Source organism: Dipodomys ordii, unplaced genomic scaffold, assembly GCF_000151885.1.
Source record: "Dipodomys ordii isolate 6190 unplaced genomic scaffold, Dord_2.0 Scaffold60, whole genome shotgun sequence".
In the NCBI taxonomy this organism is placed as follows: Eukaryota; Metazoa; Chordata; class Mammalia; order Rodentia; family Heteromyidae; genus Dipodomys; species Dipodomys ordii.
Window position 1 is genome coordinate 8,897,739 of NW_012267276.1, and position 21,074 is coordinate 8,918,812.

Sequence of the window (21,074 nt, forward strand, 5' to 3'; positions counted from 1 at the left end):
TTTCAAAAACCAGTATCAGAATGAAAGCAGAGTAATTTTGACTTCTAAATAATTTGATAGATACTAGAGAATATATAATATAGATGAAAATACATACTTTTAAATAAATACTTCATTTTGCATATGCACATGTTTTTCAATTTTTCTGTGCCAGTCCTGGGCTTGAACTCAGGGCCTAGACACTGTCACTGAGCTTTCATACTGAAGGCTAGGGCTCTACCACTTGAGCTATAGCTCTACTTCCAACTTTTTATTTATTAGTTAATTGGAAATAAGAGTCTCATGGATTTTCCTGCCTGGCTGGCTACAAACCATGGTCCCCAGATCTCAGCTTCCTGGCTAGTAAAGATTACAGGCATAAGCCACTGGCTCCTGGCTATACAATGCTTTTTAAAGAACTCATTTATAAACATCTTCATTGAGACATAATTCCCCTAGCATAAAATACATTTAAAATGTACAATTCTCATTAGTCAAGGTACATTTTACTCATATTCTGACTTTTGAACTGAAACTTTCTTGTACAACTACTTAAAACTAAAATATAAAATTCAATGGTTTTTAGTATATTCACAAAGTTGTATAATCCTCACACTCAGAAATATTGAAAGTCTGTATTACTAGCAGTCCCTTCCATTTGCCCTCCCAGCCTAGGTATTCTACCACTCTACTTCCTATCTCTGTTGGTTTTCCTGCACAACACTTTCTGCATTACTACACTACATACAGGTCAAGGCACTCAGTTAAATACAGCAATGACACCCAGACAGGGAACCATCACTCCCTTTCTACTCTGCATACGGGATAGCATTCATGAACCATCTCCCGGTCTCAGGCTATCATCTCCTTACTGTGTGGATGGTGGGAGACATCGTATCAACCTCATCCTCATCTGACAGGTCAGCTATGTTCACTGAGTTTAGGTCAGCAATGTCATCTGTGTCCTCCTCTCCTGTCAGAGTGGTCAGGGTGTTGCCCAGGGCGTTAAGTCGTTTTCCAATGTTGGGGTCCATGTGGACGTCAATCCCACACATTTTCCACAACACATTCAGTGTCCAGGTCCCAGCACTACTGCTTTCTGTAAGATTTAAAAATGGCATTTGTTTTAGATAGTCCTAAGTATAGAAATTTAAGTAATCCTATTTTTATGTAATAAAATATATCATGGCCATCTCCAATAACTCATGTTTTCCACAGCAAGCAAACAGGCTATGAGCTTGATTGCCCTCTGTGCACCTGCCCTAACCTCTGTACAGCTCTCTTTGTCCTGAGAAATTGCGGACTATCTCCTCTACAGGAATTGCTATGAGTATAATTCATTAGTCAGAAATGATTAGGAAAATGAGGAATCCACAAAGAAAGACAAGAGCCACATGTCCGGCTAACAGTTGGATCTTGGTCCTGTCATTCCTTTTCTTCCCAAAAACAGCATTGCTAAGTTTAATGGTGATCTGAAAATATCCTAAGATATGGTCCTGCTTCTGGTTAAGATTGAGTGGGCTGGGCTGTTGTCACTGACAAAGGCCCTTTGTAACCTGGTTGCATCATTCGCCCCTATTTTCTTCTAGCAGTGCTGCTGGAAATGGCTTAACTTTCTCAGTTCCTTGCCAATGAGGAAAGAAGGCATTGGTGCTGTCTGTGATCATTTGCTCAGGTTAGCATAGAGACTCATGGTTGGGAGGATTAAAAGGAACAGTGAGAAAGGAAAGGAAATTCACTAACCTTAGCCGCTTTCCACACCTCTCAACATTGTAAAAGCCCTTAAATAAATGCCTGCATTTAGCTCACTCAGCCTAATGTTATAACATGAGAAATGATAAAAATTCTATTTCCATAGTTATCTCTTCAATGGTCTTCTAGACTCACTGCCCTCTAATCCTTCAAAGTGTCACCATTTGCTTCTTGCTCCAAAACATTCAATGGCATCCTACTCCACGCTGGGTCAGGTCAAATCATCTTCGTTTGACCTTTAAGGGTTTTCCCCACTTATTTTTCACCTACTTCGGTTTTAGCTAAATGGAATAGCTATGACTCTGAGCAGACATGATGCATTATCATAAGAATAGATGTTAGTCTCTGCCTAGGTTTTCTGAGACCACATGTCTTGGTTTTTGCTTAAGGAATATTTTGTCCATCTTTTGGGAGCACTTAAGTTCTTGTTCTTTCACAAAGCTTTCTCTGATCTTAATGTCTTCTCACATTTGAAAGTATTCTTTCTCATATATTTCAGTAGCAATTAGGATCTTCACTATTTTATTGTACACATCACTCACTCCAATGTAATTTTGCTTCATTTGCCTTAACTCCATAATCAGGTCAGATGCATAAAGGATAACAAGTATATGTGATTTTAAGTCTTCCTCAAACCATTTTCCAGTGTATCTTGTATACTGTAGGTGTCTAATTAATAATTGAATACACAAAAATAATACTATTACAAAAAGTTTTGAAAAGATTACTGACTGACTACCAGAATTGTTTTTTAAAGTTCAAACAAAGGCAGAATCCTACCTGATACACATAGTGAGAGTAATAGTGTGCACACCTACCAGCTGCAGCTTGTCCAGTAGTCCTTGAACATACTTCATAGGTGCCATCTGGGACTACACCTGCACAGAAATGACCCCAAATAGCAATAAAAATACATGCGATTAAACACTGTCATTAAAATTTTCACTCAAAGGTAATATTATCTAGACACAAATAGGGTACTTGGCTTCTCTAGGTTTCAGTCCCTAGTCTGTAGAGGATGATCCTAAGCCTCCTTAGAGCTCACACCTGCCTGCAGCTTTAGCCTCAGTCAGTACACATGTGGTTCCTTTTGAAAGGGGCAACATCTGTTTCCCTTGAATCTCTGGAGGATTCTATGACAATATGTGCCATTAGGGATGAATGGTGTTTTGAAAATGCAAACTACTTTTAAAGACATTTTTACAACTAGGAATTCCCATCTTGTGTTAGAGACATGCTATATCATTTTTCTTCCTTGGCAAGAGTGTTTTTTAGGCAAAAATGGCTGACTTCCATTACTATCATTATTAAGAATATGGAGCTAGCCAATTGAATGTATCTGATTTCAAGGACACACAATTTAACATAGTATAGCTTTAATCTAATAGTTTATGCTTTAAAAAAGAGGTTACATTCAACAATTTTAAATAGTAAAGAATATACCATCCTTGAAACAACTTTTATACAAAAAAATCTAAAGACAGAATTAAAGTCTTTCACAGTAATCCATGGAAACTATCAATCTAAACTTGACAGGTATAGTATTCAACAGAATATCCTTTAATAACTCCTCTGAGTTCGAAATTAGTATCCAAATACTAATTAAAGTTAGACATGCCATTCCTTTTCTGGGTACCTTGGTATTTCTGCTCTTGAAAATTTCCCAATGTAGACAGTATGACTTAGTTTGTAAGACAGGATCTATTTATTACTGTGATCATTTCTATTTATGTATATTTAAAAAAAGATAATGCCAAAAACTCAAAAATAAAACCTGTTTTTGAACTGTATAATACCAGTGTCTCATATATTGATTCTAAGAAAAAAAACAGGATCTAGTCTTAGGGATGTACTCAATTTAAATTTTAAACACAGTTACAATAAAAGAAAAAAAAGCCTATATAGCTTGCCTCTCAAATTGAAGAATGCGCAAATGAAAACCCTTGAAATTTGACCATTATTATTTCTTTTTTTTCAAAATACTAAATGAATGTTACATGCAAATATCCTTACTACTAATAAAACAATTTTGTCCATTTTACATGTCAATAAAACTACTATTTATCTTATCTACCTCTGGCCTCCTCCCAAGATTCAAGCAATGATAGGTTATAAAATCAAGCCATCTGGTACTCAAAAATCAAAAAGAAAATATTCTAATTATGAAATATTCTGCAGCATGTTAGTGTTCTACATTGTTGAAAGAAAGCTTGGTCATTCTGAGTATGATTTGATGCTGAGTCTGAGGTGTATATTTTTATTTTCATCCCTTTTGTTTACAATAAACTAAGAAAACTGCATAATTCCTTTCACACATATTATATTTTCTTTGATGCAAGGATGGCAAAGATATTGCCTCAATAAAAATTGGTAGGCTTAATTTTAGCCTTAAAAAATAAAAGCAAAAGCCAGGCACTGGAGCTACTCAGGAGGCTGAAATCTGAGGATCATGGTTCAAAGCCAGCTGGGCAGAAAAGTCCATGAAACTCTCATCTCCAATTAATCACCAAAAAAGCCCACAGTGCAGCTGTGGTAGAACACTAGCCCTGAGGAGGGGGAAAATACTCATGGACAATACCCAGGCCCTGAGTTCAAGGACCAGCACTGGCACAAAAAAGAAAAAAAGATTAAGGCCAAAAGATGGAAATAACAGTGATTTTTTTTTTTTTGATTGTGGGGCTTAAACTCTGGGCCTGGGTGCTGTCGCTGAGCTTTTCAGCTCAAGGTGAGCACTCTACCACTTGAGCCACAGCGCCACTTCCAGTTTTCTAGTGGTTAATGGGAGATGAGTTACAGACTTTCTTGCCCAAGCTGGCTTTGAACCAGGATTGTCAGATCTCAGCTTCTTGAGTAGCTAGGATTATAGGCATGAGCCACCAGGTCACGGCAGTTATTTTTTTAAGAAAGGGGAAAATAGTATAAATAATGCATAGCACCTATTAAAAAGAATTATTTGAGCTGGGCACTGGAAACCAGAAGTGGCACTGTGGCTCAAATGGAAGAGCACTCGCCTTGAGCTGTAGAGTTCAGAGACAGCACCCACGCCCAGAGTTCAAGCCCCACGACCAACATCAACAAAAAAAAAAAAAAAAAAAAAAAAAAAAAAATTGACTTACAAGATTGGCTGAGGAATTTCAGTTCACAGTCTTTTAATTTTCAAGTATAATTTCTCTTCAACATTAGGATGTTTAATTGTGATATTTAAAAGTTTTATAAATAAACCACAAACCCAGCTATAGTTAAACCCAATCTTGAGTACTATGAATTTGGAGGAATCTGTACCTTATACTATAAATTTGGACCTATAGACATATTCCTGTCACTATTAAGGCTGGAGTGTTAGAGTTTTTTGTTTTTTTTTTTAACGTTTTCATTTTGGGCAATACTAGAGTTTGAACTCAGGGCTCATGCATGCTTCCAACTTTTTGCTTTAACTGTTTTTCAGATAAGGTCTAATGTTATTGCCCAGAGTCAGCCTCAGACTGTAATCTTTCTACCTAACCCTCTTATGTACATGAGATTATAGCTGTACTCCATCATGCCTGGCTTCTTTGTTGAAATGGGTCTCATTAACTTTTTGAGCAGGCTGGCCTCAAACCATGATCCTCCCAATCTCTGCCTCTTAAGTAGTTTGCATCACCACAGCCCTTGTTCTGTTTTTTAAGTTGGGCTGACTTTTTATTTAGTACTTTCTTTCCATATCCCTAAGGAGGAAAATGGTTTATCTTGCCATTCATAGATCAATTACACAAAAATCAGGAAGGAAAGCAAAGTTTCAGATGTTAGAGAGCACTAAAAAGAATATCAGGTTGGTTTACTTATCCAAACTACTGAAAGCTGTAGTTTTGCACAAATAGGGTTCATTACCATTAACTAAAAATAGTCTTTATTTCAAAAAGTCTAAGGATATTCCTCTGAGCACCCTTCCATGGTAAAGATAGAGATTTTTAAAGCTCATATAATTCTAAACCTCACATAGAAAATAAAAGACACTCACAAGCATTCATTACCAGATCCCCACGAATCTCCGGTTTCCAGTCATCCCATGATGTCTCAAAACCATCAGCAAAACGAATGCAGAAGTTTTTGAAATGCCCTTTACTGACTAGAGACTCAGAGGAACAGGCAGTGATGAGAGTGCTCTCAATAGTCAGGACCAGCGCAGAGCCGGTGTCCAGGTCTCCAGTGTGATTGGACTGTATGATACACAAACAACAAGGGACTCAGAAAGGGACACTAGAAAGGTTTAAGCCTAGAAATTCTCATTGCAAAGCAGCTGAGAAAGATAGTTTTTAAAAGTGAAATGCTTTTGTCATGTTCATTTTTTTTTCACTTAGTCTGTTAAGGGCTACTACCTATTTTTCTATAACTAGCTTATATTTTACACTCTATGTGGTTTTACATTCTCCTGTGTGGGCCCGGCCTTACTAAGTCTCATCTGTTATGCCATTAAAAAGCCTAGGTAATTCATTTCCTGAGACACAAATACACCAACGCAGGTCCTCCTTGCCCCTATCCTCAACCCAAGGAGGTTTATAATACTGTCTTGACAAATAGAATCCTAAAATATAAAGTAATTCAATGATTGGCCACAGTTTAAGGAAAATTTTAACAGAAAAGATAAATCTCTATATGTGGTTGTTGCATGTCATTTCCTGGGCAGATAGGTAGTGGTAGCATGTTCTTGCATATGTATGTATGTATTCCTGAAAAGAAAACATTCTTCTTTATCTGGGTGTATAAAAAAACTTGTATGTTCAATTCTATTAGTTAATATTAACAGTTATAAGAATTTCATAATTCCAGGACTGGGAAGGTGGCTCAGTGGTAGAGCGTTTGCCTTGCATGCATGAAGCCCTGGGTTCGATTCCTCAGCACCACATAAGCAAAAAGAAAATAGCTGGAAGTGGTGCTGTGGCTCAAATGGTAGAGCTCTAGCCATGAGCTGAAGAGCTGAGGGGCAGCGCCCAGGCGCAGAGTTCAGGCCCACGACCGGACCCCCCCCAAAAAAAGAATTTTATAATTCCTTGTTATATTACAGATAAGGTTATTAACTAGCACTCTTCAAGGGTTACCTTTTTTTTTCTTGCCAGCCCTGGGGCTTGAACTCAAAGCCAGGGCACTGTCTCGGAACTTCTTTTGCTCAAGGCTAGCACTCTACCACTTAAGCCACAGTGCCACTTCCAGCTTTTTCTATTTATGTGGTACTGAGAAGTTGAACCCATGGTTTCATGTATGCTAGGCAAGCAGTCTACCACTAAGCCACATTCCCAGCCCTTAACTAACACTCTTAATGTATTTTTTTTTGTCAGTCATGGGGCCTGAACTCTGACCCTCAGCTCTTCAGTTCAAGGCTAACGTTTTACCACTTGAGCCACATAGCCACTTCCGGCTTTTTCTGCTTAATATGGTGCTGAGGTATCGAACCCAGGGCCTCATGCATGCCAGGCAATCTTTCTACCACTGAGCCACCTTCCTAGCCCTCTTAATGTTCTTTTGTTTTATAGTTCAAAGATTTCTTTAACAAAAAAAAGATGACTATGAAAACTAAGCTTTTTAATAAAGGTAAAAAATAGGAGTTATCAAATATATCAATTTTTTAAAATGCTGGTATTCATCCTCACATTGTTGCTCAGCCTTTATTCTCAGTGATGATGATCTACTACTTGAGTCATGCCTCTAGTTTCAGCTTTTTGGTGGTAAACTGGAGACAAGAATCTCTTGTATTTGTCTGCCTGAGGCAGGCAGAACCTGCCTGTCAGGTTCTGACCTGAACAGGATTCTCAGATCTCAGCCTTCTGAGTAGCTAGGATGGCTACTGTCAGCCTGCTGGTGTGAACCACACCATTATTCTGAAGCATACCTACCTGAGTGCTTCAAGAAGTTTCATGCAGTGGAAATTCCAAATGAATAATAGCTGAATAAGTTCAATCCTCCGTACCAAACTCAAATTATAAACTGTTAAAAAATGTATTATTTTACCCATTGAAATGGCTTTTACTAATAGAAATGGTTTGAGGAGATTTTTGTTTTAATCCTGAATTAAATGATTTAATTAAAGGAATTAAAGGACTTGATTTTTTGTACCTGTGCAGTATTTGTGATAGGTAGACAAATTCCCAGGTCATTCACAGTCAGCTGGAGGAAGAGTGTCCCAAAAGCCTGTGCTGATGTTTGCTGGAGACCAGGTAGCATATCTACCACCTCCTTCGTAGCCATATGAATATCCTTATGTAAAGCCATTCGTTGTTCATTCCAGTTGTCATATGCAGCCTTATAATTCAGCCAGAACAGCACCGCTTTTGAGAATTAAGGGAGGGCAGAAATTAACATTAATACTGTAACAGATTATTAGGCTAATTAATCTTACAGCTGCAATATCCTGTTGACTGGTAAAAATTATTCCTCCCCCCCTCCCAAATGGTAGCATTAAGAAAATTAATGCGAAAATGAGCTCAGGTCCTCTGACTTGTATAATGCTCATTCCATGGCAGGCATGGAGACGGTATTATGAAAATAGGCATGGTCCTTGTCTGTAGAGTTTACTGTTACTGCTTTATAAAGTTATCTTAAAATAGGTACATGATACAAATATGCTGGTTAAAAGAAAAAACTATGGAAACTCTTCATTTCATCGAAGTATATGTACAGAAGAATACTAAAATGAAGGTAAAGACAGGAGAGTCAGAAGCAGGAGGGAAAAGTAGCAACTGTGACATATACCAAGAGTACAAAGTACTTCAATGAGCTTGTGGAAGCTGAGGAAAGGCTGGGAAAATGAGAGATGAAAACCATACATACAGGATGAAGCAAAAGAAAATCAGTAACAATGTTGGTCTGTTACCCATTAAAATCTTAAATGCTTTTAGAAGTGGTTCTTTTTAACCTCTAAAATACAAGTTGAACATATTTACACAGCCCATATTCCCTAGTCAATGTTCAGCCTTCTTTTCTATTACTTTCTTTCCTGGAAGCTGCTATTTTTTCTTAGATCTCTGTGCTCATACACTATCCTCTCTTATTTGGAAAATGTTTGCTTAGTTTTCACCATATTCAGGACTCTCCTAGGCCCTGGATACAAAGGGAAATAACAGAAATTCTAGTGTCTTGTAATCCTGGTAAACACTAAACTCAGAACTAAATCTGAAGAGTTTGTTTCTTCTCTTAGAAGCATAAGAAGTTACAGGCTCCCTCAGATTCTAGAACTCCATCATGTAGTTGACCACTTTTGCACTGGACTATGTTCTTTAAGGGCAGGAATCCTGCAGTCCATTTTGTATTTTACTTCTGGTTGGTACCAGTAAACCTTCGTAAGATGAATAAACCTGTGTCAAAACACCAAGGAGTATATTATCCAAAACAAAAGATTTAGTATTTACATTAAAATATAAAGTCAGACATGTCTGTTTTTCCAGGTACAGAGCAAAAGAATGTTAACGTGTAAAATGCCTTTAATACTAGTGAGAATTCAGCTTTCCCATGTAGAAGACATTTAGTAGTCAAGCATTTATTCTGGAAAGCCACAGCTGATTTTGTGAGCATTACCAAGGCATTTCTCAGTCCTACAAGATAATAACTGCCCAAATCTTACCTCTGTCAAAGGCCACAGGCTGTGCATAAACGATTGGTCTATTCAAAGTAATAAGCACAGCTTCCCTATCTGAAGAACCACTGATTTCTTCTCGAAGGGCATTCCTTAAGCCAATTCTAGTTTTAAAATAGGCAACTTGATGAAAATCAGAACCAGCTTCCTCATACACCTAAAACAAAATGGAAAGTGTAGTAATAACCAAAATAATAGAAAAAGTATCTTAATAAAATTAAGCATCATTAATGACACTGTTCACCAAAAGAATTATGGTACATTTTCCTCCATTCCATATTCTGTACCATAATTGTTAAGATTAGGAGAAAACATAAGCATCCATATCAGAGGTGACTGTGGACCTAGGGATGAGGTTCAGCAGTAGAGTGCTATCCAAGCTAGTGAGCCCTGGGTTTTTGTTCCTACCAGTGGTAATAGGATGATACATTATATATTTCAAAATAACCAGACCTCTTCTAGTAAAACATGCTTTCAGTTGAAAAAAAAAACAACCAAGACTGCTGTTCCAGAGATGACAAAAAATTCCTATGAATTTTTTTCTCAACATAATCTCTAATATAGCCACTCTGTTTTAAAACCGTGATTGGCAGTGACACTGTGGCTCAAATGGTAGAGTGCTAGCCTTGAGCACAAAGAGGCTCAGAAACAGTGTCCAGGCCTTGAGTTCAAGCCCCACAACTGACAAATTAAAAAAACAACAATAAAAAAACCGTGATTGGCATTTTTAATTCTTTAAAGAGGGAAAGAAGGATTAAGTCTACACAGTAATTTTTAGCAAATGAACTATACCAAGAATCCCATGAGTAACAAAAGTTAATTATATGAGCCTAATTAACTTCTATTTTTAAAAACCTTGTATATATATATAATAAAACTTTGTACATCCTTTAACATAAAAGTATATATGTCTACATATATAACTTGTAACATATATATCTTGCAAATATACTATAACATTAGTAACATTTTAGGTAATGAATGTTTGTATAAGACATTGAAATAAAAACTTTTAACACTAAAAATCACTAACAAGTATTTATGAAGATACTAGAGGAGTTTCATGTGATCTGAGCACTAGACTGTAATATTTGTCACAGTAATGAAATATTATAGTAAAACAGGAAAGGCCTTACCGTCAATTTTCATTAGAATTTACAATCTAATTGTAGGAACTTGCACAGCACAGTAATTCATAACTGGAAGTAGTTCAAAATGATAAGCAAAACTCAAAAGCAAGAGGTCTAGTATGAGGAGATTCTATACACACCTGATGTTTGACAATTTGTCCTAAGGCCAGGTTTAAATCTACTTGGCATTTACCAAACAGTTTCAAGTAGCTGCTACTTCCTGGTGAGGCTTTAGTTTGCAGTCGGTTAGAAAGTTCCAGTTCGATCAATCCAGTTTCAAATCTCACAGCTCTCATGGAAGGGGTTGTGGCTGTGACTTGAATACCCTACAGATTATATCACAAAGAGAAGAAAAGAAACAAAATTACTAATGTACATGCATTTGCTCAAATGCAATTATTCAATCTAAGATGAAGGAAATAACCATGTGTAAAATCTGTCTAAGAGAAACCAAAGAGCTGATAAAAGTGCAGGCAGCATTAGAAAACATTAGGGAAAGTTTTGTTAATGAGTATTACCTTAAACTGTAAGTTCAGGGAGTAGAGGAGAATCTTGGGCTTATCACCGTCCGTGGTTCCATCGTGCTCGTTCCAGAGTGGAATGGGCTGCTCTCCCCCTGAAGAGGTTACACAACAAAAGGTTGGGCATATTCACAAGGAGAAATATGACAATTTTGTTTTGTCTATTTAAAAAGAGTGTTTATCTTTATGCATGAGGCCCTGAGTTCAATTCCTCAGCACCACATTAAGCAGAAAAAGCCAGAAGTGGTGCTGTGGCTCAAGTGGTATAGCACCAGCCTTGAGCTGAAGAGCTGAGGCACAGGGCCCAGGCCCAGAGTTCAGGCCCCACGACTGACAAAAAAATAAAAAAAATCTCTATTAAAAGGTCTTTTTTCTTTTTTGCTCTTGAGTCCAGGTTTCCCTATATAGCTCATGCTGGCCCTAACTTGAAACTGCCCCACCTCAGCTGTCCACATTGTAGGATGAAGGCTTAAAAGCATGTGGCTACCACACCTGGCAGAACAGGTATTCTTCAGTTGCAATCTTTAATCAAGTTACATTTCCCTGAGGCATGCATACATAAGGCAAGGGTAAGTCTGCTCCATAGATGAATATTTACTAAGAATATTTTATAAAGCTTAATTTAAACAGACACACAACTGAAACGAATAGGTGATTATAAAACTTAGAAAATATATTTGAGGCGGAAAAAGTAAAACTGTTCATCTCTGCAACAATGTGAACATTTTTGAATATATTTAGAAGTGCTGCAAGCAAAAAGATTAAAAAAAGATAAAGGTGGAGAAATGTAAAATAAGGCTAATATATGTTAATAATAAAGAATGTTAAATAATAAGTCTGATAAGTTTAAAAACAGTGGTGGGTAGGGCATCCTGGTGGTAAAGTTCCTAAATGATTTTGGGGCTGGGGGTTTAGCTCAGTGGAAGAGCGCCTGCCTGGCAAGTGCAAGGCCCTGAGTTCAGTCCTCAGCTATGGGGGAAAAAAGATTTTGCCTGTGCAGGTGCTATACAAAAACTAATGAACTAATTAAAATACAACTTGTACTTCTACCTACTCCCTAGATTTGAAAACCTTTCTTCATACTTTCAAACACACCATATTAAAATTATTAATTTTTTTGTATGTATATTGAGTTTGCCATCATCTCAGAGATTGTATAGGTAAGATGAGAACTGTTGAGTTATTTTTCATTTTTTCTGATTACAGACCACAAAAGAACTAGAATTACAACAAACTAGCTTTTCATCTCTTCTACTTACAATAAGGAAGTTCTTCTGCCCACTCTGGTCACATCATTTCTTTTTTTTCCCTGTATTTTGGAGTTCATTTCGATTAGCATCATTTTATATGGTTATGTGTATATAGCTATTGAGCTGTTGTGAGCTTCTGTTAGGACTATCCTAGATATACACTAATTCCATTCCCAAATTTCATTCAAATGCAACCTCTCTGTTTGCAACATCACTTAGAAATCTTATACTCATTCTAATAGTGTTCACCTTAGTCAATGCTATTTCTAAAACATAAGCTTATGCTCTGTTTGTCATTATTTGAAAACTTTTATCACTGACTGATGAGCATATCTATGCATTACTGCTATTTTTGTGTTAATCAAGTTTTATATCAGATTGTAGAACATTATGGAGCAAATGAGAATAAAAACCTAGACTAAAAGGTAGCAGATCATTTTATTTCATCTTACCAGAAACTTTTTGTATTACTTCATTAACTTCCTTCATGAACACTTTCTGTACAAACACCAAGTGGTTTAAAAGATCTGTGGTAAGATTATGTTCAAAGGACCCAACCTGTCAAACAAAATCAAAGTATTATATTAACACTATGGAATGCATTATCAGCTTTATTTTTTTTCTTTAAAAAGTCATCTAAACCTCTGAGGAAAGAAATAATTGTCTACAAACTACTTGAGAATAATATAGTAAAGAAGAGTTTAAAAATCCAGACTTTCTAATACTTTAATAGTCTGGCACTGATAAGAGCCATTCACCTTTTTTAAAGGTACATAATACACTGGGATAAACATACTTAATAAGGTGGGATCTTTTGAAAACAAGTAAAATATATAACCCGCTAATTTCACAATTAAAATGTTGCATAAAGTCAAATTTATTTTTGATAGTTTCTTTTGTGCTCTTAGAGCACAGACAAGCATCACTACAAGTTAAAGCACATTTATTTAACCATTTCACTATTTACTTATCATTTTACAATTAACTGTATGCACCGTGTTAGATGCTAAGGATACAGCTGTGAAGAAAAAAAATCCTGGATCTCAAGACTATAGTTGAGTAAATTAGCAAACCAGAAATATATAAAATAAGTTGCATATAATATGTATTGTATTATTTGTTCAAGATATTAATTTTTAGCAAAAATTAGTAAATAGATAAAATAGCAGTTCATAATTAAAGTTGATGATAGGAGAAATACAACTGTATGATTAAAGCAAATAGCTCATACTTGACATCAATTTTGGAGGGTTCATATTTGGATCAAAACTTAAAAGAACAAAGGCTTGGGATCCATAGCAAACTCATGGTCAGCCTGGCCTACATAGTGAGAACCTATCTCTATTAATTATCTGATGGGTGCTGGTAGCTCACACATATAATCTTGGCTACTCAGGAGGCTGAGATCTGAGAATCACAATTCTAAGCCAGGCTGGGCAGGGAAGTCTACAATAATCTTATCTCCAATTAGCCACCAAAAAGCCAGAATGCTTTTATGTTGTACAATGTAGGGTAAATAGGGCAGAGATATCTATTTGGGACCATAGTAAAATCTAAGATGAACGTAATTTTAGATCTCTTTGAAGTCTGAAATTAATTTTTTTACTAAATTTGGGGTTGTATTCTTCTGGAATTACAAACTTTCTTCCTTTTTTAACATCCAATATCCATGAGGAAATATGCAACATATTGCATTAGATTTATTTAACTATTTATTGCTCAACTGGAGTATGGGATACTTATTTCAAAGCACAAAGCACAAGTGAAAAATACTTTAAAACTTTTAAGAAAATCACTGACTTGTTAGAATTTTGTAGGCTTTGTTTTGTAGTGATTTTCCACATAAACAAATTCCAACTCTTAGGTCTAAGGTAAGTAGGATCTGAAGAAATTAAGTCAGACTATATGTCTTCTGCAACAGTAATATTTTTATAAAATAACTCCCATATCTTATAGATGCTTCAGATTTCAGTAAAAATTCTAAAACCAGTAGAAAATTGTTTTTATTTTATTTTTTGCCAGATTGTAACTGTTTCTACCATACTGATGAGGTGCTGCCTGGAAGAGGAAGACTACTGAAGAGAGGTCCTGTCTCCTTCATTTAAAGGTTGGGAGACCTTAAAAAGGAAAGTTGTTTTCTCTCAGCTTCAATTTTCTACTACATAAATTGGAAGAGGAACACAAGGAAATGTTCCCTATAACTGTAATATTTCTATCAAAAAACTCAAAATAACGTCCTTAGAGACGTTCATATTGAACTAAACATGTGTCCATATGCTTTTTACATTTGACAGTTGTAGTTAGGAAGTTAAAAAAAAAACAGATGGAATCAGGTTTGTCAACTTCCAACTTACCTTAGTATAGAAATTAGTCTATAAATCTATTTTATTTTTCTATATGATCTTTAATACTTTTGTATGTCTATAAGAGCCATACTACTTCATAAGGGCTAAATTCTCCACTTAAGAAATGAAATCAAGTCTGTTTGCCTCACAGAGCTGATTTAAGAACTACAGAAATCAATGCATATAAGGCTTTTGAAAGTCAGCTACTATTTGCTTCATTATCTTTTTATATGTGTGTGTGCCAGTCATAGGACTTCAACTGAGGGCGTGGGCACTGTCCCTGAGATTTCTGACTCAAGGCTAGTGCTCTACCACTTGAGCCACAGCTCTTCCAGCTTTTTTGGTATTTAATTGGAGATAAGAGTCTCATGGAATTTCCTGCCCAGGCTGGTTTTGAACCCTATTCTTCAGATCTCAGCCTCCTGAGTACAGGCATGAGCCATAAATACCTAGCTCATAATTTTTAAGGTAAGTATTTAGTCCAGTGTAAAAAATATAAATTTAAAGATGACTATTGTTATTTTTAACAAGTATATTTCAATTAAACCTCAAAGAAAAGAGAGAGAAAGAGACAGACATTGAAAGGCAGGGAAAGAGACACTTTTGTTGTTGATTCAGTAGCTTTTATAGGAACAAGTGATTTAAAAATCTGAATCACTTTTATGTTGGTGCATCTAAAATATGAAGACTCTTTAATTACAAAGTGTAAGAAAATATCAAAGTAAACTTACTTCTGCCACACAACGTAGATAATTTCCCTGTAAATAGTACCCCTGCTTAGAAGGCAGTTCATCTATACTCCACACTTGGTCTGAGTAACTATCATGTTCCTCCATTATGTATTTCCCTGACATAGTAACAGGAGGAAGGTTAAGACTGGCAGAAGGAGGAATGGTTGACATATCTGTGGCAGAAACTTTTGAAGTAAAACGCAGCCTGTGATTTGGCAATTCAAATGTAAACCTTGTCTGTGCACCTGTAAAAGAAAAGAAAAGTTATTGTTTGTTCAGGTACTTATCCATGCATTAATTTCTCACTTTTATATCTTTTAAACAAATGAAAGAATACTTCAAATTTCCTCATGTTTTAAAATCTAATATATGGTTACTAGAAATAGTCAGCAAGTATTACTAAGTTCCTATTTATTAGGAATGGTAGGTTCCCAGCACTGTATTAAATATTAGACAATCACCTACAAATATACAATATAGAAGGCAAAACAAAAAGAAGAGTTGTAATGAAAAATCAGTTCACGTTTTTCTTAAAAATTCTCTAATACATACAAGGAAAATTCAATGTAATCAGAAAATTATATAAACCCATGCATCTTTGACCTTAATTTTTTAAAATATTTTTATTGTAAAGATACTGTACTGAGGGGTTACAGTTACATGAGTAAGGTAATGAATACATTTCCTATTGAGCATTGTTACCCCTCCTTGACCTTAATGATTTTTTTTGGGGGGTCCGGTCGTGGGGACTGAACTCTGGGCCTGGGCATTATCCCTCAGCTCTTCAGCTCAAGGCCAGCATTTTACCATTTGAGCCACAGGGCCACTTCCAGCTTTTTTCTTTTTTCTGCTTATGTGGTACTGAGGAATCGAACCCAGGGCCTCATGCATGCAAGGCAAGCGCTCTACCACTGAGCCACCTTTCCAGCCACAACCATAACAATTTTTAATGGGACAATTACCCACTGGTACACCAAGTAAAGATATGTTATCCAAATAAGGATTTTAGGAATTTTAGTTTACTATTTACAGTAAACTAAATAGCACATACAAACATGTGTGCACACACATACACAGAGGCACCATTGTTCAACCTATAGTTCTCCAACTGTCTAGGCAAGCAGGAAGGTGTAATAGAAACCTTACTATGATCAAAAGCTATTATTTCCCATCACATATGTAATGTACAACCACATGTACAGAAAAATGTACTCATTTTCTTGAGTTGTCTCCACTCAAAAACATTAAGTACCATATTTTATCCATATACATAATGTATTTATTTCTTAAGCAGAAATAACTCATTTTTCAAAATATTAATCAAGAATTACTTGCTGTAGGTCATATTCACTGCCTTACAATAATATTTATCCTTAAAATGCATTAGTCATAAATACAAAAATGCTTCTTATCAACTGTAGTATCTACAAAATAGTTACCATCACCACCCTAATCTCTGTTCACTCTCTAGTCCAACAGGGACTTGCCCTCACCTAAAAGGGCAAGAGGTCAGAACTGTGTCCCACCACCTTCTCCTGCCAGCACTGCTAAATAAGGACATCCACACAGAATCAATCCTTGGCCTCAGTTATAATCCATCCACTATCACTAATGTAGGCATTCTTCTACTCTTTTGTTCTTCTTCATTTCAATGATTATACTTCTTACACTGTTGGGATCATTTGACAGTATGCTTTTTCTGCTCTTACATATTTCTATCTTTCTATTTCTAAACTGTTTATCTGCTTTTTGACTTGCTGCTTCTGTTAACCATTGTATTTCACAATGATTAGAATAAATGACCAAATGAGTCCAACACATTGTTACATTAGGCTCCAATACTTGAAAGCCCAGTAGTACTTCTTACTGTCAAACCTGGGAACTGTGATATACAGGTGTAAATGTTCAGAAACAAGTAACAACCACTACAAAACTTCTATTAAAAAAATCCTGAATTCTAGGACTAGGAATCCATATATAATGATAACTATGTAAATACATGTATTTACATGTGTAAAAGTTAACTTATCATGACAAAATACTGCTTTAAAAGTTAATATAAGTCAAGTCTTGGTGACTCACATCTAATCCTAGCTACTCAGAAGGCTGAGATCAGAGGATCAAGGTTCAAAGCCAGCCTAAACAGGAAAGTCCATGAGACTTACCTCTAGGTTAACCATCAAAAATGCCAGAAGTAGAGTTTTGGCTCAAGTAGTAGAGCACTACCCTTGATCACAAAAACTCAGGGACAGAGCACCAGGGCCCTGAGTTCAAGCCGCAGGACCAGCACAAAAAGAAGCAACAATATAAAAGCTGGACACAGTGGTTCCAAGAAACTAGAACAATAAGAACACGCAAATAGCACTGGTAGAAGAGTAACTAGTACATGCTCTGTGGAGAATAGCTGTGTTCCTTAATTAAACTGAAGGCACACTTGCCCTACAGTGATTGTATCCTTAAACTCTCAAAATAGATACTACAAATAAGTAAGTTCTGGCATAGTCACATTAATTCTTTAATTCCAATGAAATATGTGAATAAACCAGATAGAGAAATAAAAGTGAATGAATCTTAAACCAAATGTACAGAAAAAAGTGTAGTGAAAAAGCAAACCTTAAATCACTTATGAGCATACACTCATGAGGTAAAAATATGAAGAGAGCAAATGAATGAAGACAAAATCCCAACAGTGACTCTTCCACAAGCTGTAATGTAAACTACCTTTGAAGGATGTTACAAAGTACCAACAATGGTCTAATTGTTAGTTTAGGTTAGATAGCAGGTTGATAGGGCCACATACTCAATTATTCCTTAAAATGTATGTTTATAATTTGCACACTTTAGTATATTTGAAAAACATTCACATTTTTAAGAAGTAAATAATTTTTGAATAAAATATATAAAGATCACAAAACCATAGACAAGTAGCTCTTTTGAAGAAATACAATTGTATCTGACTTAAATAAATGCATCCAAAGTGACAATAAGCCAAGCAACTCAAACTACAAAACCTAACAACTTTAGGAGCTGGTTAATTTATTTGATTTAACTTTAAATTAGGTATATGTCCTAAACAGTTGAGAACTTTGTAGAGTTCAAAGTATAATCTATCATAACCATTCAAAAAGGCACATTCATACTTTTGGCTGGATTGACAATTATCATATCATAAATGAAATTGTTTTCTTCAAAATTATTCAGATTTATATTTACCTTCTCATCAAATATATCTTTGTTCTCAGAAATACCATTAAGTTGAAAGGGCAGAATTGGAAACTCAAACATTACCTGTCATTCCATGGCTTCTCATCCTTCCCATCTTGTACTCTGCTTTCAGGGATGGCAGAAGTGCTGCCCCAATGGCGATTCCATCTAGCATGGCGCTGAACTTAAGAACAATAGGCTTCTTCTCTAAGCCTTCAGGTAACTGAGGAAATTCATTGGTTTCAATAGGAGTTTGATTAACACTTGTTGGGGTTTTCTCAGAAGGTAGTGGGGTTGCAATATCTTCTTTCATAGGCTGTGGACTATAAGCCAAAGATAGTTAAAAATAATAGATACCACTCCACTCCACTGGAAAAAATTACTAGATTTCTCATTGCAAAATAGCTATTTGGATGACAATGATTCAGAAAAGTAAACAAGAATAACAAAATAGCTATCAAGTATAGACTTTTGGAATGGTACACTTTTGCGGTGATTTATTTCATTAATGGAAAGTTGGCATTTCAACTCAAGATCTGTCGGATTACAAATTCTATGGCATTACCATTATATACTATACTGTTGGTGGCAATACTATTATGAATACCATTTCATAATACACAACACCAGCAGCAGCCATATCAATGATCACTGGAATGTCAAATCCTGTTCTATTTTGTGTTTTATCTCATTAATTTCACAAAGTTCATTCCGTTAACCTGCAAAGCAGGTTAGCCTTGGCTAGCCATGGCTAGAAAGTAGTAAAACTGGGACTAAACCTAATCAATCTGTCTCTAGAGTCTTGAGACTTTTTTTTTTACTATTAACCCTATTAGCAATATATTTTAATAAGGAAAAATTATAGTATTTTAAAACTAGAATGCATACAGAATTCCATAGTTCACTCACAGGAGCAATATATTTAAATTTTGAATAGTCAGCCAATTTCAACCATAATTTATTAGTTCATGAGAACTAAAGATCTGATTAAAATGATTGGGACAAAAAGTCTGATTTAGGACACCATCAAAAAATTCAATAACATTTTCTCACTTTACAATATAAAGACAAAGAAATACAACAAATGTTTACATGTTGTATCTTTTTCATTAGTTATAGCTAAGGAAGAAGCCTAAGCAGGTAGATGCAATGAAAAATGGCTACAATCACACCTATTTATTGCCCTTTAAAACAATTACATGGAATTATATCCAGTCATCAATCAGATTCAGTAACTTCAGAATAAAAGATCACACAAAAGTATGCATGAGACACAAATGACAGCTGCAATTTCTGAAACTTAAACAATCATAAATCTTAATGAACTCAAAGTAAGAATTGACAGCTTTAGGGTTCATCACTTTTCTTTTTATTAGAACTTCTTATGATGTCATTAAATCTTAAACTGTATTTATGTATTAATCTTAAAATGTATTTATCTATAATATGGAGCACTAACAATTTCTGAAACAGTGTTTGCTTGTCAGAATAACTCAGGATTTACTGAATACTACTCTCCCACAGCCATCTTTGAGTAATCTCTACCTTCCCTACTGTCCAGATGGTCATTGTTTGCAGGTTACCCTGCATCTTGTGTTATCACCACAATGAATATCCTAAGACGATAAATACAGTCATGGAATGTGACAAAAGAAAATAACTTACGCTGTAGAAGGCTGTCGAATGAGGTCTGAGATTTGTTTGGATAACTGGTGAGAACTTCGAACCATCATGCTATGTAAGGTGGCAGGATGCTGAGGAATGTTGATACTGATTGCTCCGACTTTGAACACAGCAGCATTATTTGTCTTCAGCCCTCTCTGGGCACTGTAGAGGGCTTGGGACTTGGCAATACTACATTTCACCACAGTTCTATCAGTAGAGAAGGAGAATCATTAAAATATAACCAAAGATGGGGATAAAATGAAAAAGTATTGAGAGCAAGGGAAATACTCTTAAATCACTAAAGGAGCTAAAACAAGGTCTTTGATGTGCTAAATCATATATCAAAGAAATGTTTTCAAAAATATGAAAATATGCTTTAATACTGCACTGAATAGCATACCATATCTTTAATAGGAACAATTTATAAACAAAAAAACTATGTGTTTCTATGTGCTGCATGTTAGTAAAAGCACAAAACTGACACATATAAATGTGCATATATAAACACACAAAAAATTCCACTTTGGTATATTTTTCACATTCACAATTTCCCTTTTCTTTTCCAACTTATTTTATGAATCCTTTCTGAGAGAGATGGACACTAAATACCAAAAGAATATATACTTACTATACTTCTTAAACTTAACCAAAGGGTACAAAAAAATTACTCTATCATCTGTGATGCAAAAAGAAATTGGTGCAGGCAGGCCCGCTTTTAAAATCCCTGCTGCTTGAGCTCAAGCCCTGGCCTTCTCAGGCTCTGTGGCTGTAGCTATATGGGAGGCGCTCAGTGGGTTTATGAGCACCCTGTGAAACAGATCACGCCGTCAATCAGTCTTTTACCCTGTCCTGGACATGGCCATGAACTTTTCATGTTTATGACATGTATATGTA

General features: G+C 35.7%; 1 protein-coding gene across 4 annotated transcripts in view; it reads right to left on the bottom strand.

Moving 5' to 3' along the window:
• Nucleotides 1-21,074, bottom strand: part of Kiaa1109 (KIAA1109 ortholog) — a 150,657-nt gene that overhangs the window by 37,134 nt on the left and 92,449 nt on the right. For all 4 annotated transcript variants that reach the window (XM_013022153.1, XM_013022156.1, XM_013022155.1 and 1 more), the window contains exons 45-55: nucleotides 20,181-20,387; nucleotides 18,600-18,838; nucleotides 15,312-15,556; nucleotides 12,688-12,793; nucleotides 10,983-11,080; nucleotides 10,605-10,790; nucleotides 9,323-9,491; nucleotides 7,819-8,030; nucleotides 5,729-5,927; nucleotides 2,550-2,609; nucleotides 852-1,078 (exon numbers count right to left, since the gene is read on the bottom strand). In XM_013022153.1, the coding sequence (XP_012877607.1) occupies nucleotides 852-1,078; nucleotides 2,550-2,609; nucleotides 5,729-5,927; nucleotides 7,819-8,030; nucleotides 9,323-9,491; nucleotides 10,605-10,790; nucleotides 10,983-11,080; nucleotides 12,688-12,793; nucleotides 15,312-15,556; nucleotides 18,600-18,838; nucleotides 20,181-20,387 (1,948 nt within the window). The remainder of the gene's footprint in view (nucleotides 1-851; nucleotides 1,079-2,549; nucleotides 2,610-5,728; nucleotides 5,928-7,818; nucleotides 8,031-9,322; nucleotides 9,492-10,604; nucleotides 10,791-10,982; nucleotides 11,081-12,687; nucleotides 12,794-15,311; nucleotides 15,557-18,599; nucleotides 18,839-20,180; nucleotides 20,388-21,074) is intronic.